The following is a 27,413-nucleotide window of genomic DNA, read 5'->3' as shown; positions in this document are numbered from 1 at the left end:
TTTTTTTCCCCTCCACGGATCTACCATCCCAGTTCCTGTATGAAGTCATCAAACCCCTTATTCCCCCTTTTAATATCAGGGGTGATGTTACTCCATCTATCCAAATGACAATCTAATACATTATTTAAGTCACTGATGCATATCATCAGGGAACATACCGATAAATTCTAACGCCCTTGTTAACACTTCAAAGGAGGTGGGATATAGACTGCTAAAATAAGCATTTATTCAGAGTTAATGGTGCAATTTATAAACACTTAGCATCCTGCTATATCTATTTTCACCTTATAACATACAAAAGGAAGAGACCTCCTACCCAAAATTGAGACCGTCTCAATTTTGTCTGGCCTACCCATGATTTCTTAAGGGCCTTTAATCTATTCCCCACTAAATGTGTCTCGACCAGGCAAGTAATATCAGTATTGTGATTTTTCAGCTGTTTCATAAGCAAGGACCTCTTAACTATAATATTTATGCCCCTGACATTCCATTACATGATTCTTAACATCTTACATGGTGCTATAATATAACAAATATGACCTTCGCGCTATATCTGACCACATTCTGCTATCGCCGTCTGTTTGTACTTCCTGGGCAGCAATGGACATATACAGACATACAACAAACCTAGACTTACATACAAACAATTCCCTTCCCCCATCCCTAACCCCAGCCCCGCCTGTACCCCATCCCATTTATCCCATGACCTTTTGAGGCTTTAACACTAAGGGACGACCAAAGTGCAGTGAGCTCCCTGGAATTAAACAATTAAATGCCGTTTTCTATGTCTCGCCGTTCGCCAGCTGGGACCTTCCTGAGGCCTACTTCTCAATACATCTGACATTCATTTGATGACTCTATAGTTGTGAAATTAACTGGTACCTAAGGCAACAGTAAATTCACAGTACCTGGCACTTTAATACTAAATTTTTAAATTAATAAACAGTTTGACCATCTAAATTCACCAGCTGCTGCTTGCGTTCAGTGAGCTAGCCTTTGCTCACACAAAAAGAAGAAACACAGAAAGAATTTGGTAACACTAGGCATTGCTTGGTGAATGTTGATCTCTGAGTAACTTTATGATGACCAAAATAATACTGGACACGCTTAATAAAAATAAATATTTTATAGAAAATAAAAGAAAAAACTACAAACTTTATATAAAACAAGGATAATGACAAAGCTAAAAGCACCTTCTAGCACATACATACAGAAATGAGCTAGAAAATTGTAAATATCTCGGTCTCCAGGCAATAGTTGTACTCTCCAGTAATAATTAATTGCCCTCTCCAGTAAGAATCAATTGTACTTGTATGGTCAGCAGCCACAAGATATAGCAGATGGGTTAATATCAGTGGGTTAAATCAAAAGTTAGATAATGATCCTCCAGAAAAATACAGTTCAGACACATATGCAACACCTATATTTTGTAAGCCGATGATAGTTAATTAAGCCAATTTAGCATGTAAGTGAAACATGCACTGAAACAGTAAGGCTAAAAGTTCATCAAGGGCGACAATAGTAGCGAATAACGTGGTGGTTCAAAGAAATAGTGATCTCTCACCCACAAATGTTCCAGGTGAAGGGGAGCCTGTTTATTGCGGCTCAACCCCTTATTCCGTGATGGCTGCAATGCTGTCCAGTTTCTGCTCCGGCGGGAGAGGCGTTAGATCTTAGCCACCGCAATTAGTCGAAGGGCTAGTGACTGGCAGGCGGTGGTTGTATTTGCGGCTGGGAGAGAGTGGACAAGTTGATCTGGAGACAACAGGTGAAGACCTTGGAGAAACAATGAAAGGCTATGGGTGTGATGTCGATGCGTTTCGTTCCCGCAGTGTTTGGGAACTTTTTCAAGACAGATTCTCACTACCTCCATATCTCCCCTCAATATCTGTCATTTTTTATTTAATCTCACGGATTTGCTCAGACAGGGAATCAACTTTTGTACCTAGGAGGTTACCCTTATCCTCTAAATTTGAGACCCAGATTTCTGCTTCTTTTTGCTTTATTTATATCCTGTCTCATAGAGGCCACCTAAGCCTGTACCTCAATGATTTCTTTCTGTAAGCCATTGTTCACTGCCCTTTTTTGCTTCTAGTTGTAGTGTGATCTCTGGCGGATTTGACGTATTACTGTATTTCCCTTAACAGGAGTGGTAGCAGGGGTGGTAGATGGCGTTTGATTATTACTGCCAGTCTGTGAGCGGGCACATCTCTCCAGGTACCTTCTTCTTAGCTAACACAGGGGTGTCTGGGTCCTATGCACAACTATGGTAGTAGCAGTGGGGGCTGGGTAGGGCCTGTGTCACAGTCACTGAAGCAATTTTACCAATAATTATTAGTAATTACTGTCATTTATGCTATTAACTCATGGGACCTCCATTGCACCAATCTCATTTTATTCCTTATCGGCTGTCAGAAGTTTTTACCATTGCTGGGAATACTGATCCAAGCTCCCACATTCACTTTTAGACGGCCACTGCTTTCAATGCCCTGATGGACCCGGCTGGGTTCTCACATGGGGTTCATTGTCTTAGGTCTGCTTCTGCCGCCTCAGCCTCCCTGCCGACTTCCTCCCTGGCAGCATAGGTCTCAGGGAATGCCACTCACTTTCAGTCGCATGTCACTGTGCTGCGACTCTTCCAACTCTTTGACGTTGCTCTCAGCCCATCCAGAGAAGCCGCCTCCTCTCCCACACCATACACGGCCCCAGCTCGGTACCGATATCAAACAGAGCTTCCTGCCTTCCGGACACAGCTCCAAGTGGGACCCCACTGCTATGGCTCCAGGTATTCTATGATTTGATTCGGCATACCTTGCATCAGTATATGTTGTTGCACGCCGCCGTACGGGTATCCCTGCACCCGGACGGCGAGTGCAGCGTCATCTGACACTGCGGATGCAGCGTCATCTGACGCGGCGGGGGACGTTGCCGGGCAGCGTCCCAAGCTTCACTCTGAGGCTAAGCGTCGGGGCGTTGCTAGGCAACGTCCCCGAGCTTCCGCCCGGCGGCCAGGAACGCGAGCGCCTGACGTTAGTCAGGCGGCGCAAAATTTGAATAAATAGCCGGCGTCTGCTGGGCACAGACGCCGGTTATAGCTTTATTGCTTTTAAGCATTCTGCTCTGCTCCCCGGTCCCCTGGGTCCTTGGTCCCAGTATCCCTCGCTGTGGTTCTTCTCTGCAGCCCTCCTGGTCTCCCAGCCTGTCAGCTGGTGTCTGCCTGTGGATCCCAGTGTTCCTGCATTTCCCAGGACTCCTCTGCTTAATTCCATCCTCAGCCTGTGAGCCTGCAGCGGACCCACTGTCTCCATCTTCCGTGGGTTACGTAAGTGCTCCAGTGGAGCCCTGGTCTTTACCTTCTTTGGTTCCCCGGCCCTCCGTGGCTAAACCCCTCCGTGGGATTATCCTTGGTTATCCTCTTTTGCCTCATTGTCCCCGTCTTTCTGTATTTGTTCCCTTGCCCCGTCTGCCATTAGTGTTCTGTTTAGGCAGGAGTGTCGTCTTTCGATCCAGATCCCTGCTTTGGGAGTCACGGTCCCTCTGGTATGTTTTTGGGGACTCCCGTCTAGCCGCTGGTGTCGGCGACTTGGTCGCACTCCCCGTCTTGGCCTGGTGCCAGCAGTTAGGGGCCTATTACCAGTTAGGTCCATTAGTCAGCTTATCCCCTTGAGATTCCCCATGGCGATCGCTTACCCCTTGTCATCACATAAGACCTGGCTGCATCGGGGTCGGAGCGGGCTTAACTCGCTCCTTCGAACGCGGCGGCCACAGGTGAAGCCTAGCTCCGCAGGGGTTTGCCATCTGCCTCGGGGACTCAACGGAGAGAGTGTAGGACCCGCTGTGGCCGTCCTAACTGGCGGTCCCGGCTGTGGGCTCACGCCTGATTACCTCACCGTCTGGAACCCGTATAGTCCCTGGTGCCCAGGCCAGGGCATCGTAACATATGTTGTGCAACTTGCAGGATAAAGTCCAGGGAGCTCACACATGAGCTACCTTACTCCCACCATGCCGTGGCTCCGCCTCCTCCCAACCTATCTGTACTCTTGATTTATTCATTCCAATATTATTGTGGTAACTGGTGAAGGAATAAAGAGGTCAGACATGGAGAACTTAGCATATGTACACTTTTCTAGTGCCAGACTGTTATGCAGTGTCCACTTGTAAATACTGTACAATTATAAGGGCTTACCCAACCTTTTATGTATTAATTCTGATTTCTAACCATTTGAAAACAGGTATATTGAAAAATAATATAAATAATAGCAGGAACAAGTACATGAATATACTTTTGGATATCATGTAGGTTTTTATTATGTCCATTCCAGGTAAAGTTCCTATAGAGTTATACGTTCCTGCTAGATAGTTAAACCTATATCTTCCGATTGCATTATGAGAGGGCTATTACTGAGCAGAGATCATGTTGTGACCACCGATCACATGACCTGCAATGCATACAAGTCACTACAAGACATTGTTATCTGTACATGTTTTTTTCATAAAAGACAGTTAACTGTTATAAAGCTTAGTTTACAAAGATATATACCGGTTACTGAAGTTTGACATCAAAAGTTGTATGGGGCGGTCTATGACTTGTAACCACCTGCATTGTGACCCAGTTTTATGCTGTGCTTTATCTAGATCAGAGTTCAGTATCAGTATGGAAAAAAATACATATTTAGCAACATTGTATATAATAAACCTCCTAAATGCTAGCTGGCCAATCTACACCCCTGTTTGTGGTTTGTTTTACTATTAGAAAAATGCACTTGTGGCAAAGTGTGAGCATAGCTATGAGCATTGTTGATTTATAAACACTGATAATAATAACAACATTGTTTTCATACATGGCTTTGTACACTTTTGAAGGGTGTACACATGGTGCAATTGCCCTGCTATTCGATTCAATCGGGATCGAAATGCAGGGGCATCACAGATGGTGTAATGGTTAGCATTATGGCCTCACAGCACTGAGATCATGGGTTCGATACCCACCATGGCCCTAACTGTGCGGAGTTTGTATATTCTCCGTGTGCTTGTGTGGGATTTCCTCTGGGTGCTCCGGTTTCCTCACACAATCCAAAAATATACTGGTAGGTCAATCGGCTTCCAACAAAATTAACCCTAGAATGTCTGTGTGTGCGTGTACATGTGGTAGGGAATATAGATTGTAAGCTCCACTGGGGCAGGGACTGATGTGAATGTTCAACTATACTTTGTAAAGCGCTGCGCAATGTGTGCACTATATAAGAAACTGTTAATAAATAAATAAATAAAACCTATCCATTATCTAAACCCCCAGACCAGTCATCCGTAAGTGCGGCAGCTAGCCCTGAGATTCAGTGCGCAGGTACAACCCCCTTACAAATAAATAAATAAGGCAAGGCAAATGCATTCGATTTTGACTATATAGTACAGATCCGTACTATATAGTATTGCCTGCACAGTTTATTTTTATATTCGATTTTGATGCCAGGGATGCAAATGGCAAAATTGAATGTGTTCGATTTTGGTTTGATTTCTAAACAATTCTGCTTATATAAGGTAGACCACATCAAATGGTGTGTACGGTTCATTAGAAAGATAATAAATAAGTATTGATTGCAAAGAAACAGATATAATTATAGATATTGAATATACAGAACCCCATCATTACATCATATATGCTACTAGTGTTTGCTTGTGGCTTCTCTCCAGTGGATGTCTGTTATTACTCAGCGGAAATAACATACGCATCTTTTTTTCCTTTATTGAGCCTCTCCTTGATGTGAAATCAAGATAATACATACCTCAGTTTCTTTCTTGGTTACTAAGCTATACAGCAGTGAAAACACCATCCAAATGTATCTAGTTGTTTTTGCATGATGCCAGGACAGACAGACAAATATCCAGAAACAAAAAATTGTGTGGTCAAATTTAATAGGATGAGAGATTCAGAAGGTGAGAGATTTGGTAAGAAATGCCAATCATTTACACTGCAAAAACCAGTTTGATTTTGCAGTGTAAATGATTGCCACTTTAAAATAACTGCAGATTTCTTACCAAATCTCTCACTTTCTGAATCTCTCATCCTATTACATTTCACCCTTTGGGGGGTATTCAATGTCAGGGGCCGTGCCCCTGTCCCGTTCTCGTTTTGCTCCCCTGGAGCTCGGCAGTCGGTATTCAATGTCCCGGCCGCTGAGCGGCGAGAAGGGGGCGTGGCCGCGAGTTGATGACGAAAATAGACGAGCTCCGGCCGGGAGCTCGCCTATTTCCGGCTTTTCTTGGCAGAACGAGCCCGACAGCTTGTGCTGTCGGGCTCGTTCTGCGCAAAACCCCTGTTCAATGCTGTTGGGGAAGACAGCATTGAATAGGGCCCCGCAGCCATCTCCCCCGTCGGGAGATGGCTGCGGGTGCACGACAAAGATTGAATACCCCCCTTTGTCTCCATAGTTCATAAGCAGTTCCTAAAAGTATACTGTAATTCTCAAAGAAAATTCTGTGTACAGCCACAACCTTTACAGTTGTATTAGATAATAAGCAATACCACTTGGAAATAGAAGTTAATCAATATACATTATTCTATTTCTACTGGTATCAGCTTGGAATACTAGTCTCCAATAATTAAAGAAAATATAAGCTTTTATTATTATGGACAATTTCAAATGCAGCATGGCCCCCACCATTGATCTGTTGCTGCCGGCATAGGCAAGTGTGAATTGTCTAATGTGTACCCCACTTTAGTCAAGTTTCAATGAAAAGTCTACTATATAAATATAGAATCATTTACATAAGCTTAAGTAACAAGTTGGTAAATACATTGTATTATTTCTGCAAACTTAAAAGGTGTCCATACACTATACAATTATTGTATACAATATCGCATCTCATCGCATCTGGGTTTTCTGATGAGATGAGATCTAATACAAAAAGTATGTGCTCAGCAGCAGGTCAGTTATGCCTGTATTTACCGCAGCCGCCAAGTAAGTCCTGGGCTACACAATGGCTGTGATGAGTTGTGGCCAGTGTAAATCATGAAATGGTGATCCATTTTTACTCGGGTGCGAACGTATGTGTAGCCGTACACATTCATTTGCACAGCGTATGCATTTATTTGCAAGGTGGGTTTCCACTGGAGTGGATCACTAAACTGATCACTAGCCTTGCAAATTTGCACCCGTGTGATCAGGTCTGAATCAGGGCCATAGACCACTCATGCAAGTCTGGAGCTTGTTCACAGAAATGACTGGGAAACAGGAAAAATAAATGAAATCTACTGTGTTTTAGATGTGTTTTAGTGATTATTTATTGTGTTTTATTTTGTTTGTTTTTTTTTATTGTGTTTTTATTGTGTTTTCTAGTCACTTTTACCAATACAATCTAATGTACTAGTAATATATATTAGTGCATTAAATTATGTTTCTTATCCAAGCTTTTAGAGAGATAAAATTTTAAGAGATAAAATGCTTCCAATTTAAAGTTACAGACTATGGGCCAGATGCACTAAGCTTCAAAAGTGATAAAATGGAGGGTGATAAACAGCCAGCCAATCAGCTCCTGTCTGACATTTTTTCAAATACAGTCTGTGACATGGCAGGTAGGAGCTGATTGGCTAGCTGTTTATCACTCTCTATTTTATCACGTTTGAAGCCTAGAGCATCTGGCCAACTGATGAAAAATTACAGCTGTTTATCTTTTGCCAAGCTTTGATAATATCCCCCTTAAGTTTTAAATGTAGCACTACTATTTAGAATGCAATGGGACCTACACATGGGGCAATTTCAGCCCATTTTCTAAGCGATCGCTCAGAAAATGACCCTACATTGTTCTGTGCATAGGGGTCACAGAAATAGCGATGCATGGCCCCACGCGTCGCTATCACCGGGTGATTAATATCCAGCATGCTCAATAAATCTAATCAGATCAACCTTCAGGGCCAGTGTTCTCCTTGGAGAACACTGGTCCTGACAGATCACTCAGCACACATCACTGACACATGGCTGTGCATCACTCAGATCTCTCAGCACAGTCGCCCCCTCTGTAGACCCTATTACAGTTGACCCAGAAAATACTCATCCTATTTGTAAGGTGCTTTAATAGCCATAGCAGCTTAACTCCTAATTGGCAAGGAAGAACCATGAAGATCAAAACTGTGAGTGTGAGAGCACCAATAAATTGAAGTCTCTGGCAGGGATGTGTTTCTGCCACCGATGCTACAAGTTCTGTTCATGTGAAATGACAGATATAGTACATGGGCAGATAGAGGTTACTTTGGGTAAAAGCTGGATACATTTTTCAAAAAACACTTTTCTATTGCAAACTACTAATGAAATTCCTTATTTAGCTCTACCGTTTCTTTAAATTACATTTCTACCCTCAGAACAAATAATTGATATATATCACATATTTATCAGCCCAAAAATAATCATTTCCTTTTTATTCATTCCTATAGAAAAATGCTTGGATTTATTGGTGCCGTTAGTGATTATTTCACTGGCTTTCCTAATATCGCTGACTATTAACATTGTACACTGTGTCATGAAACATAGAAAAGGTAAGTGCTACAATAAATACATTCATTGACAATTTTATTTTACATATACAATGATTTCTTCTGTAAAATTTAGTATGACAATATGATATTTATTGTGGTCAGTAAATATGGCTTGATGATAATACTCTACTTACGGTGTAATGGTTAGCATTACTGCCTCACAGCACTGAGGTCATGGGTTCAATTCCCACCATGGCTCTACCTGTGCGCAGTTTGTATATTCTCCCCGTACTTGCACGTGGGTTTCCTCCGGATACTCTGGTTTCCTCCCACAATCCAAAAATATACTGGTAGGTTAATTGGCTGCCAACAAAATTAACCCTAGAATGTCTGTGTGTGCATGTACATGTGGTAGGGAACATAGATTGTAAGCTCCACTGGGGCAGGGACTGATGTGAATGTTCAAATATTCTCTGCGCTATATAAGAAAAAGGGATTTTTGTAAAATGCACCTTGACAAAGGGGGACCACCCCCGAAACGTTGGTCGTTTTTGCTGTGAATATAGCACTTTATTTCAAGTCCCCAGAGTGCCTGCCTTTCATTTACTCTCTCTCTCTCTCTCTCTCTCTATATATATATAATGTATTTTGGCAGGGGAGGCACAAAATTTCTAGTTATGCAGCTGGTGGGAGTGGTCATGCTCTCAAATATATATATATATGATATGTAACAATAACAAGCTGCAAAAGGGACATGTGCTGGTGCCGCAAAAGCCAGGATCCGGGTGAGCTGGGCCCCCCTGACATGCCCGGGCTGGGTAAACTGTACCCGCCCCCCCCCCCACCACCTCTCGGCAGCACACGGCATAGGAAGCTGCCGCCCCTAGGCATAGGCTGATGCCCTAGGCAATTGCCTAGTATGCCTATGCCTAGGGCCGGCTCTGACGGTGCTACTTGGGATACAGTCTTTTACATTCACTATGACAAACATGAGAACGCCTGCACCTTGATCCTAACATGGTTAAAAAGCATTCTGACTAGCGGGCAGAAGACCAGGGTGCCAGTATCCTGACATCAGCATAATGATGCTGGAATCCCTATCGTAAGCATGTAGAGTGAGTAAACATTAGGCAAGTTTCTCAATTTCAGAGCGGTTTTGGTTGTTTACCAGCAGGATTGTATCTCTCTGATAATCTAAAGTCCAAACTACTGGAAATACCCCTGATAATCTAGAGACTTTAGAATACAATACCACACCATAAATGTTGTTTTTCCTATTTGGAGCATAGAAACCCTAAAGTCCGTACACAAGGGTCAGATGGAGCAGTGCTGAGTGATGTGCTTAAGCCATACTTGCCTACTTTAAAAACTACTTTCAGGGAGATTATAGTTGGTAATAGAAATTACCACAGTGCCTCATTGAGGGGGCGTGTCATGCTCCTCCCAAAGGGCGTGTCTAGTTCCATATATGGAGAGATTGTGAAAAGAGATTGTGAACGTGGCACCTAGAAGCGTGGGTGTGTACTGCTACATCTGAGAGGAATCTTTTAAAGTGACTTAAGCTGGACATACATCCGAAAGATCGATCTTAAGATCGATTGCGCTCATGATTGTGTACAATTTCCCTTGAAATCCCGGCAGTCCTTGGTGGTTTTTGGACACACAATCTGCATACAATCCATCATACAATCAGTCATACAATCATAGGCGTGCGCACGGGGAATGCCGGGGGTGCACAGGCACCTCCTAATGACCGTCCGCCGCCAAACTCTGACTCTGATTGACAGCCCCGCACCGCTGCCGCCGCCCAAATCACGCTGACGCAGCGGCGCGGGACTGTCACTCAGAGTTGGTAGGAGAGCGGCTGAATGGTCGAGGTCCATGTCGGGTGGGTGCCTTCCTCCTCCAGGAGCCGAGGAGGAGAGCGGGCGCACCACCGGCTCCATCTTCTCCCCCCTCCACTGCGCCTCATTGCCACTGTGTCTGCATCAATGTCCCCCGACTAAGCATTCCCCAAGCAGAGGTGGAAGAGCGATCAGCTCGGCACTCCCCTCTGTGACCTACATCAGCTCTGCGCTCTTCTCAGCAGGCTGTGCTCTAACTGACTGAGGAGCTGGTCTGGGAAATGCAGGGAGGAGGCAGATGCGCTGTCACACTCAGCGCACACAAAGGAGGGAGTCCAGAGAGCAGCCAGCAGAACAGTGGGCACTGGCAGTCCCTGCTAAACGGTATGTGACATCCAACCATAATCACTCACACAGCAGAAGGTCAGGGCTGACACAAGGGGAAAGGGACATGGTAGTGTCTAGATCCCCTTCATTTTTGACAATTGGAGGGGGACATGGCTGACACAGGGGGGGGAGGGGACAGGGCTGACACAGGGGGGGAAGGGGACAGGGCTGACACAGGGGGGGAAGGGGACAGGGCTGACACAGGGGGGGAAGGGGACAGGGCTGACACAGGGGGGGGAAGGGGACAGGGCTGACACAGGGGGGGGGGGAAGGGGACAGGGCTGACACAGGGGGGGGGAAGGGGACAGGGCTGACACAGGGGGGGGGAAGGGGACAGGGCTGACACAGGGGGGGGGAAGGGGACAGGGCTGACACGGGGGGGAAGGGGACAGGGCTGACACGGGGGACGGGCATTATAGTGTATGGCATAAAATGTATTGAGCATTATGGCATGTGGTATACTATGTAATTGGTGTGTGACGTGTAATAGGCTTTACGTGTAATAGGCATTTTGGCGTGCGCTTTCGGCATGCACTGTCCCTGTTCTCCATATTTTACAAAAATTTGTCAAGCCCTGGCATAATATGTAATGGACATGCATTATGTGTGTGGCATTATGTGTAATGGGCATTGCAGTATGTGGCATTATACGGCACGCACTGTTCCTATTTCTGATATGTGTGTGTGGGGGAGAATGGTTCATTTTGAAGTGTATATATAAATAAGTCACCTTCTATTTAGTTTGCATTGATGCCCAATAGGCATTGATGGACACGCCCAGTAGGCGGTGCAGGATACACCCCTCCAATCGTGCACCCCCTAACAAAATGGGCTGCGCACGCCTATGCATACAATCCATCTGCAGCATGATTGTGTATACAAGATGTGCATACAATCCATCATACAATCAGTCATACAATCCATCTGCTGATAGATTGTATGATTGTGTACATAAGATGTGCACACAATCCGCATACAATCCATCTTACAATCAGTTGAGATTGTATGATTGGGTACAATATCTTTCTGATGTATGGCCACCTTTAGATCCAAATGTAGATGAGCCTCAAAGCAGTTAGTAAGAGCTACTGTACTTGGTAAAGTGCTGGGAAATGGTGCTGATGATTCAATATAAATGTATCTGTCTCTCATTCCTCCCCAAAGTGTAAGAGTGTAATGTGGGTTAGGTGAAATGAGGGAGATTGCTAGACTAATGAGGGAGAGAGGGAGATTGCTGCTATTTCAGGGAGTCTCCTGCAGAATGCAGGAGGGGAGGTAACTATGGCTTAAGCACAGACTGCTCAGCACACATCGCTGGCACACATGTGGTTCACCAGTGATGTATGCTGAGCAATCTGTGAGTGTCAGTGTTCTCTATTGAGAGAACACTGGCAGGGCCGGTACAATGGTGCCCAGCGCCCTCCTGCAAACTGAAAAATTAGCGCCCTCTTACAAATACAGATGTTGTCAGTCTGATTCTGCATCATGCTTGTGCCTAGCCATGGCCCGTTCATGGGAGTACCATGCAATCTTATGAATTGTGTGAATATGGCACAGCAGCAGTCCAGAATGTTGGGGGGGGGCACAGATTTTTTTGGCTGGGGGACGCAAAATTTCATGTTACGCCACTGACAGGAGAGAGGTGATGGGAAGAGGGAGAGAGTCACTGGGAGACAGGAGAAAGATGTAACAGGGAGAGAGAGTCAGTGGGAGACAGGAGAGAGAAGTGACAGCCAGGGAGAGTCACTGGGTGACAGACAGTGCATTGAACCCCCCCCCCCAAATAAATAAATAAATAAATAAAGCAATGTAACATTGTTAACACAGCACACATTGTTGATTTGACATTACATGGTACATGTCATAGTGACATGTCACTAACACTTCAACCCATTGTTAGAGGCATTACCCTCCTTCTTCCCACCTTTTTTTATCTGCAACAGAACTTACCTGAGGCATTGTTGAGTAGCTGCTCCTCTGTGTGAAGGTGGTGGGTGGCTTGAGTGCTGCTGCAGGCTTCTAGTACACAAGCTGAAGAGAAAAAGACTCGCATAAGGCGAGTTAAGCAGCGCTTGTATCAATGAATGAAACTCAATGGTTTGGAAAAGGTAACAAATTTTACTGATATAAAATGGTATACACAGTACAGCATTACATAAATGAAGCAATAAAAACAATGAAATATAGTAACTCAATATAATAGATAGGTGGGTAATAAAAGTAAATTGGAATTAACAAAATAAAATTAAAAATGTCCCCGCCTCAATGGACATATCTGGAGGTATTATTTGTGATCACTTATTTAGGGGGGCAGGTAAGTGCACGTTACCAATGGAAGACTCTGGATCCTTTGGAAGATGTATGGAGCTGGAAAGTCCTCACGATGTGTGCGGTTGGTGGATAGTTACCGCTGGAGGTACAAAGGGTCGCTTGATATATTACAGTCCTCTGTTGGGGGTGTGAGAGCAGATGTTGGTTGTCTCAATCACCGGAGGTAGTTCTGAAGTGATGCGCCCAAATGGGGATTCCAGCAATGGGATCGAGTATGGCTTCCATGCCCAGGAATGGAACCTCACTGGTGTGGATGGTGTTACCAGGGGTTTCTAGAGCACGGTGTCCGCCAGCGAGTCGTGTCCAAACAAGGAGAAATGAATGAATGTCCACAATGGATATGGTATCACAGCAGTGTCCAGAGGCAGGGAGGATTCACCTAACGCGTTTCACTGCGTCCTGCAGCTTTATCAAAGGTGTGGGGAACTGTGTACCTGGTTCAGGTATATATACCTTTCTTAATGAGAGGATTGGTACACCTGTGAGATGCAATTAGCAATTCCAATTCATGAATCATACAGAAAAACTGACACAGGACTAGGAAGGCAGACATATATCAAGCTAGTAAGTGTATACAAATAATGTGCAATAAAAATTCATATTAGAAATGAGCAAAAGTAATGTTTATTAGTAATCCCATATCCGGTCACGTGACCTAAATAAGTCACGTGATCGCGATAAATAGTATAACATATAAGGAGATACATATATTTCCTGGGTATCGCTATAAGATTCTCATGATATTAGTGTAGTTCAACCATCGATTTATATATATGGGAGAAAAGCCAGAAGAAAGGTGTAATATAAAAGAAGTATATGTTAAATACGTGAATGGAACGCAAATGCGTTCCACTCGTCATGAAGCCAAATAACTTCCGCCTTCAACCCGGAAGTGCATCGGCGGCTGTAATCTATGAACGTCATAAGTTTAAGCACGTGATCGGAGGACTGGGTTCCTGTCTATCTATGTATGGAACGCATATGTGTTCCAAAGGTGTAAGAATAGAGAGAAGGGAGACTAGAATTTCTTTCCATTCTAGTCTCCCTTCTCTCTATCCTTACACCAGTTTAAGAATTTTCATATAAGTTTTAAAATTTGGTCTGTTTTTAACAAAATATTTTTTGTATTATATGACTAATGATACATGTACAAACACTCCGATCATGTGACTTGGCACCTTTGGAACACATATGCGTTCCATACATAGATAGACAGGAACCCAGTCCTCCGATCACGTGCTTAAACTTATGACGTTGAAAGTGGGATATACACATAACAAGCCGCACCCACAGGTGACGCGTGCTTGTCCATCTCCCACGTGACCCTCTAGTCCTACGGCTTCACTAAGATAGCCGCATACCCGTCTCATGCTTCATAGATTACAGCCGCCGATGCACTTCGGGGTTGAAGGCGGAAGTTATTTGGCTTCATGACGAGTGGAACGCATTTGCGTTCCATTCACGTATTTAACATATACTGTACTTCTTTTATATTACACCTTTCTTCTGGCTTTTCTCCCATATATATAAATCGATGGTTGAACTACACTAATATCATGAGAATCTTATAGCGATACCCAGGAAATATATGTATCTCCTTATATGTTATACTATTTATCGCGATCACGTGACTTATTTAGGTCACGTGACCGGATATGGGATTACTAATAAACATTACTTTTGCTCATTTCTAATATGAATTTTTATTGCACATTATTTGTATACACTTACTAGCTTGATATATGTCTGCCTTCCTAGTCCTGTGTCAGTTTTTCTGTATGATTCATGAATTGGAATTGCTAATTGCATCTCACAGGTGTACCAATCCTCTCATTAAGAAAGGTATATATACCTGAACCAGGTACACAGTTCCCCACACCTTTGATAAAGCTGCAGGACGCAGTGAAACACGTTAGGTGAATCCTTCCTGCCTCTGGACACTGCTGTGATACCATATCCATTGTGGACATTCATTAATTTCTCCTTGTTTGGACACGACTCGCTGGCGGACACCGTGCTCTAGAAACCCCTGGTAACACCATCCACACCAGTGAGGTTCCATTCCTGGGCATGGAAGCCATACTCGATCCCATTGTTGGAATCCCCATTTGGGCGCATCACTTCAGAACTACCTCCGGTGATTGAGACAACCAACATCTGCTCTCACACCCCCAACAGAGGACTGTAATATATCAAGCGACCCTTTGTACCTCCAGCGGTAACTATCCACCAACCGCACACATTGTGAGGACTTTCCAGCTCCATACATCTTCCAAAGGATCCAGAGTCTTCCATTGGTAACGTGCACTTACCTGCCCCCCTAAACAAGTGATCACAAATAATACCTCCAGATATGTCCATTGAGGCGGGGACATTTTTTATTTTATTTTGTTAATTCCAATTTACTTTTATTACCCACCTATCTATTATATTGAGCTACTAAATTTCATTGTTTTTATTGCTTCATTTATGTAATGCTGTACTGTGTATACCATTTTATATCAGTAAAATTTGTTACCTTTTCCAAACCATTGAGTTTCATTCATTGATACAAGCGCTGCTTAACTCGCCTTGTGCGAGTCTTTTTCTCTTTTTCTTGAGTGGGGAGTGACTGCCCCCACATTAAAGCAGCAGCTTATATTGTAGAAACAGCTTACTGTTAAGCGCCTGATTATTCCTAGCGAATACTTTTTCTAGTACACAAGCTGGGCTGCTCCTCTCCTCTCTCATGCCTGCTGGGCCGGCTCCTCCAGTGTGTACAGTCATGTGACGACTTCCTGATCGTGCCTCAACAGGAAGCAGCACACAGACTCAGTACAGCATTAGGGACGGGATAAGCTGCCCGGCATCTGCTGTTAGAGGCTGAGCATATACAGCTGCATAGCGCTGCAGAACAGAAGTCACAGTCCCCCTACACCCCTATATGCCACTGGTGGGGGGGAGGGGGGAGTCTGCGGTGCTGCTGCCTGTGTTATGCTGTTTGACAGGTCAGCAGGAGGAGTATGGAGCATAGGGAAGGGGAGGACATAGAGGCGTTTTCACGATGCCGGCGTTGATGCTGTCCTGGCACAGCAGCCATCAGCAGGGATCAGAAGGGAGAGCGCCTCTAGAGCCTGGCACCTCCCTTCTTTGCAGGTCTTGCTGAGCGGGTAGCGCCGGCCCTGAACACAGGCAATGACTACTCCAGTGAAAACCCGATAATGATTGGCTGGTGGGTGGGCCTAACTCCTGGTCTGTGGGTGGTGTCCAAGATGTAAACAAACGTCCCTATGTGTATTCAGCGATAGCGGAGACCCAGAGAAGCTGAGAAGACGGCTGGTGAGTATGTTTCATTTCCCCAAATGGATTCTTCTGGACAAGGGGACTGAACTACTATCAACATAGGTAAGTATCTGTATGAATGGGCTATGTATGTAATAAAGTTTTATTTCTCTGGTGTGTGTGTGCGATTGCACCATATCGCACTTTTTTTGCCGCAAATTCACTTCTCATTAAAAATGTGAATTCAGACAAAAAATGCGATTTTCAAAAGTGCGATATGGTGCGATTTCGGAAAATGCAATAAAATCGCATCCTATTAAATGTCACCCAGGGTATATTGAAACCTTCAGCAACTGTTTGGGTTATGCCTTCATGTGTCATTCATGTGCCCAGAGCAGGAAATGTATATGAAGATTAACATGATTTTTCAATTCATAAAATAACATTGAAATATTCGCACACCCTAAAAAATCGCATCGCACATCGCATGGCACTAAAATGGCCCATGCGATGCGATGTGCGATGCGATTTCCCTACGCAGAATAGCCCACTAAGCAATTTGCTTAGTGGGCGCCGTTCTAGGAAACAAGTACCAAATATTCCTATCTGATAAAATGATAAAACAAAGATTTTGCCAAATTACTGTCACAATAACATGAAAATAATTTTATTGCTACAAAATTATCTATATATTATACTTATAAAAATTATCTAATTTATATTATTGCAGAGAAAGAAATTAAATATTACAGCCCATGCAACATAAGGTATGTATTACATTTATATGTTTAGTCCATAGTTGCCTACCCTCCTGCAATCTGCAGGAGACTCCCTGAAATAGAATCAATCTCCCCCTCTTCCTGATTTTTCTATCAACCTCCCTCATTTCACCTAGTCCACATTATGGGGGAAATTTACTAATATGGTTTCGTAAAAAATAGGTGTATTCGTAGGCAGAAATACACCTATTTTTTACACATTTGTATTTTCGGGATTTACTATCCCAAAAATACAGCAATTCGTATTCCTAATGATGGGACATTCGTATTTGTATTTACAAATACGAATGTCTACACCATCGATAGAATACGACAGGAATCACCATTCAAAATAATGGTGGTTCCTGATTTACTATGCAGCCGTATTGATAATACGGCTGCTAATTGGTGTAAAGGTGGCCATACACACGCAGATTTATCTTCAGATCTTGCTGGTTGGAACAAAAACATGGTTATGGATGAGAGCAAATGACAGTTGACCAATTGCTTGAAAATGCTGGAAAACTGACAAACTGTCACTCATCCATAACCATGTTTTTGTTCCAACCAGCCAGATCTGAAGATAAATCTTACTAGTGTATGGGCACCTTAAAACAGGCACGAAAATACGACAGGAAAATACACCTTGATTGTCCTGTCGTATTTGGCTTAAGCCTGCACGGATCAGTCAGATCTGTGCAGGCTTTAGTGTAAAAAAAATAGAAAAATAAATAAATAATAAAAAAAAAACAGCGTGGGGTCCCCCCCACAGCTGTAACCAGCACCAGGCTGAAAGAGCCGGGGCCGGTAATAAAAAGTCAGGGAACCCGACAAATAGGGGTTCCCTGATTTTTAACAACCAGCCCCAGGCTCCAGGTCCGGGGCTGGTTCCCAAAATACGGGGGACAAAATGAGTAGGGGTCCCCCGTATTTTAAGAACCAGCCCCAGGCCAAACCAGCCAGCAGGGTAATGTCACAGCCGGGGGACACTTATTATATAAGATCCCGCGGCCAAAACATTAACCCTACCGACCAGTCAGCATGGCCAGGGGCCCTGGAGGGGTGGGGACCCCCCCCCCAATAAAGGCTTCCCCCCCCTCCAGGATTTACCTGACCAGGCTGAAGCCTGGTGCTGTCCCCGGTGGCCCTGTGCGGTGGCCACCGGGCTAATTCTGTGTAAAAGAATAGATGAAATCATTCTGAGGAGAGGCGCAGAGTATAAAATATCTCTGCATCTCTCCTCAGTGCGATGCGGACAGTGCGGGGACCGGCGACAGCTTGAAGATTACCTAGACTACGTCGGACCAAGAGAAGACATCTTCAGCACAGGACCAGGTGAGTAGGATTTCCTTCCACAGCTCCAACATGGATTTTTTCGGACCCGGACACCGCCATGGACCTGGAGGACGACACGGACCACCGACATGGACCTGGAGGATGACACAGGACACCGGACACCAGGACAGAGGGCTACCTACGGGATCAAGATAGGTAAGTATCAGTATGTGTGTAATGTATGTATTAAACTTTTATTTTCATTGTGTCAGTGTGTGTTTATTGTACTATTTTTATTACTGTGGAACTACAAGTGCCAGCGGGCCCTTTAATGCCCCGCAGGCTGGAACTTGTGGTTCTCCAAGTCCCAGCTTGCGGAGGAGGCTTGCTGGGACTCATAGTTCCACAGTTTTAAACAATAGGTTTTCATCTATTCTTTTACACAGAATCAGCCCGGTGGCCACCGCACAGGGCCACCGGGGACAGCACCAGGCTTCAGCCTGGTCAGGTAAATCCTGGAGGGGGGGACCCCTTTATTGGGGGGGTCCCCACTCCCCCCAGGGCCCCTGGCCAGGCTGACTGGTCGGTAGGGTTAATGTTTTGGCCGCGGGACCTTATGTAATAAGTGTCCCCCAGCTGTGACATTACCCTGCTGGCTGGTTTGGCCTGGGGCTGGTTCTTAAAATACGGGGGACCCCTACTCATTTTGTCCCCTGTATTTTGGGAACCAGCCCCGGACCTGGAGCCTGGGGCTGGTTGTTAAAAATCACGGAACCCCTATTTGTCGGGTTCTCTGATTTTTAATTACCGGCGCCGGCTCTTTCAGCCTGGTGCTGGTTACAGCTGTGGGGGGGACCCCACGCCGTTTTTTTTTTATTATTTATTTTTCTATTTTTTTTACACCTTGCAGCCTGCACGGATCTGACTAGCAGCTAATACGAATGAATACACCATCGGAGGGTTACAAAGCAGTCGTATATGACTGCTTTGTAAATTCCCCTCCGGAACACGACTTTGCATACGACTGAAACAGTCGTATGCAGTCGTAGGGGAAATACTAATACGAAAAACTAGGTTTTTCATATTAGTAAATTTCCCCCTATGTAGCTGTTAAATTTTTTGGGAAAAAAGAATGAGAGATAGATACATTTACACTGAATCATCAGGGCCATTTCCCAGCATTGGTGATAAAACACAATGATCCCTATGGCTACATGCGTGTCTTGTGGCCATTTATATGGAACCACGTGTAATATACAATAGATGAACACTCCCTGACAAGTGTCAGTGACTTTTCCTAAACAAGTATAGTATCTCTTTCTAACTACTTTGGGGCTCATCTACATTTGGATATAAGTAATTTTAAAAGATTCCTCTCAGATGTAGCAGTACACACCCACACTTCTAGGTGCCACGTTCACAATCTCTTTTGACAATCTCTCCATATATGGAATTAGACACACCCTTTGGGTGGAGCATGACACGCCCCCTCAATGGGTGCTGTGCAAAATTCTACTACCAACTATAATCTTCCTGAAAGTAGGCAAGTATGGTTGCCTCCCATATCCAAATTGCTACGGACCAAAAGTATTTTGGAATTCAGATTTATTGTATTTTGGAATATAAGCAGATCATAATGCAATATCTTGGGGATGGGACCCAAGTATAAACAAAGAGGAGGAAATTTACTAAAATGGGAGTACTAATTCAGATGTGATGTTGCTATGGACAACTTTTGAGCATGAGCCATAGTTTGTGTACATTAAGCCATTAAGCAAAGTATCATTATTTCAGTTATATGCTCAACCCTCCCCATATTTTGGAATATTCCATATTTTGGAATTGTGTATATGGGAATTTAATAAACCTGTATAATATTTTAATTTTGCTAATAAATATTTTCTCATTTAGCCTGCTTAAACCATGTTATGATCCACAAATATATGAGGGAATACAATACAGAATATATTAGATTACCCTTATTAGTGTGAATATGGCATACAGGTTAATCAATAGAAGCCTTTAAGTACTGTACAAGGTAGAAAGTGTGAACAGCCTTATAATAAAGGCATGATTATCCTGATAAAGATTAAGTAGCAGATATATTATGTTGCATGAGGCCGTCCGGGAGTCCCTGCACCCGGACGGACGGCGGATGTGGCACCTAGTGACGTGGCGGGGAACGTTGCTGGGCAGCGTCCCAAGCCTCACTCTGAGGCTAGGCGTCGGGGTGTTGCCAGGCAACGTCCCCGAACTTCCGCCCGGCGGCCGGGAGCGCGCGCTTGACGTCAGTCAGGCGGCACGGATTTCAAATAAATAGCCGGCGTCTGCTGGGCACAGATGCCGGTTATAGCTCATTGCACGGCTGCAGTAGCTTTATTCTTTCCGGTCCCCGTGGCATCTTGTCCTCGGTCCTTAGCCTGGCAGATCTGTTCCAGTGTTCAAGTCTCTCCCAGCCTTCTGTGGAAAGTTTCCTTCTGAGGTCCTGCTTCTGCCTGAGCCTGCGTCTGGCCCACAGCCTTCATCTTCCCATGGGTCACGTAAGTGCTCCAGTGGAGTCTCGGTCTTATCTTGTCTTCTCCCATGGCCCTCCGTGGCTTTGCCCCTCCGTGGGCTTATTGTTATCCTCTTTCTGTCTTTTGTACCCCTCTTTTCCCTCCGGGATCTTTTCTCTCTTTTTTTGTCTTTTTTAGAGTCTTTTAGGCAGGAATTGTCACCTTCCTCCATTTCCCTGTTTTGGGGAGTCGCCGTCCCTGTGGCGTACTTAGCTGGGGACTCCTCCTGGTCAGGTTGTGTCTGCGACTGGGTCGCAATCCCGTTTTGGCCAGGTGCCGGCAGTCAGGGGTCATTTCCCAGTTAGGCCCGGTAGTTAGTCTGTCCTCTTGGGCTACCCCTTGGTGATCGTTTACCCCTTGTCCACACCTAAGACCTAGCTGCATCGGGGTCGGAGCGGGCCTAACTCGCTCCTTCGGACGCGGCGGCCACAGACGAAGCCTAGCTCTGCAGGGGTTTACCATCTACCTCGGGGACTCAACAGAGTTAGTGTAGTGTAACCGGCGGTCCTGGCTACGGGCTCACGCCTGACTTCCAGCCTACAATAGCCGTCAGGTGATCCCTGTGCCCTAGCAGGCAGCGTAACATATTAAGCCTGGTAAAATGATAAAGTGGAAGGTGATAATGTGCAGCAGCTAATTGGCTCATAACTGACATATTTTGAACACAGCATCTAACATGGCAGTTGGGGGCTGATTGGCTGCTGCGTTATCACCGGCCACTTTATCACTTCCCCAGGCTTAATATATATGCCGATAAACCCTTCGGGATACTCAGTGGTCTTTTTTATCAATTTCATTTATATAACCATGTAGTTAATGAAATAGACCGTCAGTGCCTGATGAAAAGCCACACACAATTTCCACACAATACCAATGTTCACATAGTTAACTGAATTTTTTCTAAATGCACTAATGTGAAAATTTCTACAAACTCCTACATAACCTCCAACTGTACCAATTTAGCCAGTACGGTACCGTTTTTTAGTAGTCTGTACCTGCTAAATCTCCCTGTACCGATTGTACCGATTTTTCTCTCTATCCCCGTCCACACACTACAACAATATGGCCACTGCCCATACAGTGTATATCTCTGGCCTCTTAGCAGCCACACGCCTGCGGCTACAGCTTTCCTACACCTCTTTTTGCGAGCCCTGACTGGCTAAGCCGCAATCAATCACTTGTGCAAGATCGCTGATTGGCCGTGCCGCCGCCGCGTCCTTGATTCAGGCAGCGCTTGCAGTCCCTCTCTGCAGGCGGCTGCATGTGTTAAAGCAGCAGCAGCCAGAGAGTCTGTAGCATGGAGAAGCGGTACTGCAGCATGGAGAAGCGGTAGAGAGGGGAGCAGCATCAGGTAGGGACCGCACCATGATCAGAGAGGATTATTCTAAATCGGCAAAACTGTCCATCAAAATGATAAGAAAGGGGATGTGGCCACGCCCCTTCACTCATGACCACGCCTCTTTTCTGAAGTTCTACCGATTTCTACATTTGAAATGTTGGAGGGTATGCTGCTCCTATAGTACATGTGTTACACAGAGTGCAGGTGTGGTATTAGTAATGTTGTGGATAGTGATGGCCGCTCCTGGGCAATGACGGGGAGGTGGCTAGAAAAGCAGGCAAATATTGTCCGTTCAGAGAGTATATTATGGGAGTGTTGCAGTTGTGTCAATGCTAGTGGCTACGTTCCCAGACCCACAGCTGTAAGCATAGTAGACTTGTCAGATGGGGACACTGCAGTTACCATTGGGCTAATGCAAGTGGTGATGGTGCAAATGATTGTATTGTATAAGGATGCACCAATCGGTATTACAGCATGCATGCAAGTGGGCATCTCTGCCTTGCACATTCAGCTGCATGGAGGTACACAAAGAAGGTGTTTGTATCACATCTAGATGGCCACCGCTATATGGACACTTCTGCATGCATTTGTCCATCTTGCTCCGATTTAGGCTCCCTATGTGATATGTAGAAATATCTGGTCCTCTGTCAAGGAAAAATATTTCATTCACCAACTGAGCAGGGATCGGTGTGCATTCACGACAAGCATTACCCCATAGTGAGAATGTGCAGACTGGATAGGCTGTGTATACAGTGTGTAATAAGACAATTTCAGAGCCAGCTGATGGGCTATTTATCTGATCTACCGAGCCACAAAGCTTCCATCATTTCCAAGTTGATTAATTATATACCGACTTACCTCAAAATGGACAGAGCACAGCGCAGACCCCGAACACGGACACAATGCTCAGGGCAAAATGTACGCACATGCATGCTCATCATGGAAATGGCTAGCTGCATCAGACTGTAACTATTCACACCCCTGATTCAGCAATGTCATGTGAAATGATTGCGGGTGTGAATATACTATTATGCACACTAGTTTGGCACGCACTGCAAAAATTTGATCACAGGTGCAAATAGTCACAGTCATAGACATATCTGACGGTAAAACTGTGGGGGTTATTCTAGTTCATTCTTTCTGACAAAATCCTTCTTAGATGGACAAAACCATGTGCACTGTGGGTGGGGCAGATGTAACTTGTGCAGAGAGAGTTAGATTTGGGTGGGGTTTTACTTCTAAGTGAGATCTATATTGCAGTGTAAAAATAAAGCAGCCAGTGTTTTCCCTGCACAGAAACAAAATAACTCACCCAAATCTAATTCTATCTGCACATGTTACATCTGCCCCCCTGCAGTGCACATGGTTTTGTCCATCTAAGAAGGATTTTGTCAGAAAGAATGAACTAGAATAAACCCCTGTGTTCTACAGTATGGTTACATAAGTTTACAGTAATTCCCTGAAGATCATTCTGATACATGCTTTTTGAAAACTTACAATATATTAAATCTCTGTATCTGTAGTTATGACCAGCAGTACATTGAAACGAACCCAATTTATGGAAACTTGAATCAGTCAATGCTTGGTAAGTGGATATCAATCTGTTTCCTAATAGCGATTAACTGCATATACAAAATGATACAAAATGAGCTCTGAGCACTGCACTACTGTATATTTTTGATTTTACGGGCAAACTAGTGATTTTCAGAAATGGCTAGAGTAGCTTTACCATGTCACCTTTTCACTAATGTTATTAAGTTTAAAAACTAGCCCAAACTGCATTTATTTCCATTCTCATGGAAATGTGTTTCCTGCGCAATAAGATAAATTAAAAATAATAAATAATGTTTTTTTCACGTATTTTTATTAAGTAACAAAAGTATTCACTGGAAGATTTTTATGTTTGGAGTCACAGCAGCTTCTACAAACACGATCTCCTGTAATGCACAGAAATGCAGAAAATGGCTCAATACCCATTCCTGCACTTCTGCCAAAGGAACAAATCAGATTATATTGATCATGTATCTTATGCCTGGTCAGTGTCGGACTGGGGCATGAAGGGCCCACCAGGGAAATCACTCACAGGGGCCCACCAAGGGGCCCGTTTTTTGGGGGGTGTGGCCTATTTCAATGAGACCACGCCCCCATTTTTGGCGCTGTGGGGCATGGCTAGTGGCTCTGAGCTGCTGGCTATGTCCCCGGCAAGGACAGAGAGAGTGACAGCAGACAGAGGGTGACAGCAAGGACACAGAGAGCGCCACATATGTATATTGAGCATCATTGTGTGTGGCAAATGTATAATGGGCATCACGGTGTGTGGCCTATGTATAATGAGTCCATTATACAGTGCAAATGCACTGTGGGCAAGGCACAACTGGCACACAGATAGTTACGTCCCTGTGTGGGACACAGATCAGGCTGCTTCTGCCTCCACCCATACACATTATTATGTTTTTCACTAGTGTTTAATGACAGGTGTTGGTGCACTGCCCTACCCTAAAACAACCACTGTCTGCCAAGATAATGATCTTTCTTTTACTTACCATGTTCTTGGTCTTCTTTCTTCTCCTTCTGTCTTTCTCTTTTCTTCTCCTTCTGTCTTTCTTCTCTTTTCTTCTCCTTCTGTCTTCTAGGGCTCCTCGCTGTATGCTCCTCACTGAATGATGCAAAATGTTATGAGGTGGGAGGGGGTCTTTTTTCAAGTGTAAAGGCCCCCCTCCACTAGTGCACTTTGGAATGTTTAATCCGATGCAGAGCAATCAAATCAAATTAAAATGTAAAATGGAGGTAGAATCTACCTTCATTTTACATTCCCTCTCCCCTAGGACCCAATAGCAGCATCTTCTACCAGGTACCAGCATCTTCTACATTCATACATACTACACCCACTGCCGCTCTCATTCATACATACTCCACACACTGCCGGCCTCATTCATCCATTCTACACACACTGCCACCATCATTTATACATACTCCACACAATGCCGCCCTCATTCATACATACTACACACACTGCCGCCGTCATTTATACAAACTACACACACTGACGCCGTCATACATACATACATACTACACACACTGCCACCCTCATTCATACATCCTACACACACTGTCGCCCTTATTCATACATACATACTACACCCACTGCCTCTCTCATTCATACATACTACACTCACTGACGCTCTCATTCATACATACTACACACACTGTCGTTCTCATTCATACATACTACACACACTGCCGCTCTCATTCATACATACTACACACACTGTCGCCCTCATTCATACATACATACATACTACACCCACTGCCGCTTCATTCATACATACTACACACACTGACGCTCTCATTCATACATACTACACTCACTGCCGCTCTCATTCATACATACTACACACACTGTCGCTCTCATTCATACATACTACACACACTGTCGCTCTCATTCATACATACTACACACACTGTCGTTCTCATTCATACATACTACACACACTGTCGCCCTCATTCATACATACATACTACACCCACTGCCGCTCTCATTCATACATACTACACACACTGACGCTCTCATTCATACATACTGCACTCACTGCCGCTCTCATTCATACATACTACACACACTGTCGCCCTCATTCATACTATACACACTGCCACCGTCATTTATACAAACTCCACACACTGCCACCCTCATTCATACATACTACACACACTGGGCACCTTCTTCATCTTGCACCTTTGCTGCCCGCTGAGGTGTACAGAGACACTGGGCACTTTGCTAGTTGAGCCTGTACCCAGCTGCCTGCTTCAGAGTAAAGCTCAGAACTTGGGCCAAAGGAGGAAGGGAAGCGGGACCACAGCACTGGGAGCGCTGCTTGTGCAGCCTGTGACTGTACCCAGCCGCCCGCAGCAGGAGAGGAGGAAGACGGGACTCCGGTGCTGGGCACTTTACTTGTTCAGCAGCCCGGTACCCAGCTGCCTGTGCACAGTTCAGATGCCACGGCAGAGGAGGGGGGTGGCGGACCCCAGCACTGGGTACGCTGCTTGTGCAGCCTGCCCGCAGCAGGAGAGGAGGGGGGACGGGACTGCGGCGCCGTGCTGGGCACTTTACTTGTTCAGCTGCCCTGTACCCAGCTGCTTGTGCAGCTCAGATGCCGGGGCAGAGGAGGGGGGTGGTGGGACCGCAGTGCTGGGTGCATTGCTTGTGAAACCTGTGACTGAATACTGCTGCCGGCAGCAGTGCACAGCTCAGATTCACGTGGCACATGAATAGGTGCAAGGGGGGTTTGGGAAGGGTCCCCTGACAAATTAAGGTCTGTGGGTCCCTGGGAGGCAGGTGGTAACCTGGGAAGCGGGGTCCAGGAAGCGCAGGCGGGCTTGAGTTCCCTGCAGCGTATGGACAATCAACGGCGGCGTCCCTGCGGTGGATGGGAACTGAACTAGTTCCCATATGCCGTAGGGACCCCGCCACTGATTGTCCATACACCACAGGGACCTCGCCGAGATTGTCTATACGCCGCAGGCACCCCCATGCCCGGACCCTGCTGCCCAGGTACCACCTGCCTCCCAGGGACCCACAGACCTTACTTTGTCAGCGGCAGATATTTACTGTGCAGGGCGCAGGGCGGCAAAAGCCGGGCAGGGCGAAAGTCGGTGGCTTTCAAAGGGGCAGGGCGCAGCGCCCTGTGAAAGAAGCCTAGCGGGAACACTATATATGATACATTTAGGGAAGCCAATCCTGGGGCATTTTTTCAATCCCGGGATTCGGGATTGAAAAATGCTCAATCCCGGGATTGGCTTTCCTAATAAAAAGACTGCCCCACAATTACTGCCCCAGTAATTACAATGTAATTTCTTACATTTGATGGTTGCCTGGTGGGGGTCTGGTCGTCCATGCCGCTGGCATGCTGGCTGGGTGAGCGGGTGGGCGCGCAGGCTGGCTCGGTGGACGCTTGTGCTGGGCGGGTGGGCACGCTGGCTGGGCGGCGCGGCATTACAATGCCGGGCGTGACCTCTGCCTGCACAGCGTGACCTCATCTCACGCTGAGAGGTCACGCTGCACACAGTGCTGCGATGCTCAGACGCTGCCCGGCATTAGACTGCGCGCATGCGCAGTCTAATCCCGAAATCCCGGGATTGGAAACTCCAATCCCGGGATTGAAATCCAGGCGTTTTGGGGGCCAAATCCCGGGATCC

General features: G+C 45.3%; 1 protein-coding gene across 1 annotated transcript in view; it reads left to right on the top strand.

The window, feature by feature from the left end:
* The window catches only part of TRAT1 (T cell receptor associated transmembrane adaptor 1), a 38,934-nt gene that overhangs the window by 5,790 nt on the left and 5,731 nt on the right, over nucleotides 1-27,413 (top strand). The window contains exons 2-4 of the mRNA XM_083174196.1: nucleotides 8,429-8,530; nucleotides 17,024-17,060; nucleotides 23,744-23,805. Of these exons, the coding sequence (XP_083030322.1) occupies nucleotides 8,429-8,530; nucleotides 17,024-17,060; nucleotides 23,744-23,805 (201 nt within the window). The remainder of the gene's footprint in view (nucleotides 1-8,428; nucleotides 8,531-17,023; nucleotides 17,061-23,743; nucleotides 23,806-27,413) is intronic.

The sequence above is a fragment of the Crinia signifera genome, chromosome 2 (assembly GCF_055691185.1).
Source record: "Crinia signifera chromosome 2, ASM5569118v1, whole genome shotgun sequence".
In the NCBI taxonomy this organism is placed as follows: domain Eukaryota; kingdom Metazoa; phylum Chordata; class Amphibia; order Anura; family Myobatrachidae; genus Crinia; species Crinia signifera.
Note: the sequence above shows the minus strand (reverse complement) of the source record. Positions and strands in the feature narration are given on the sequence as shown.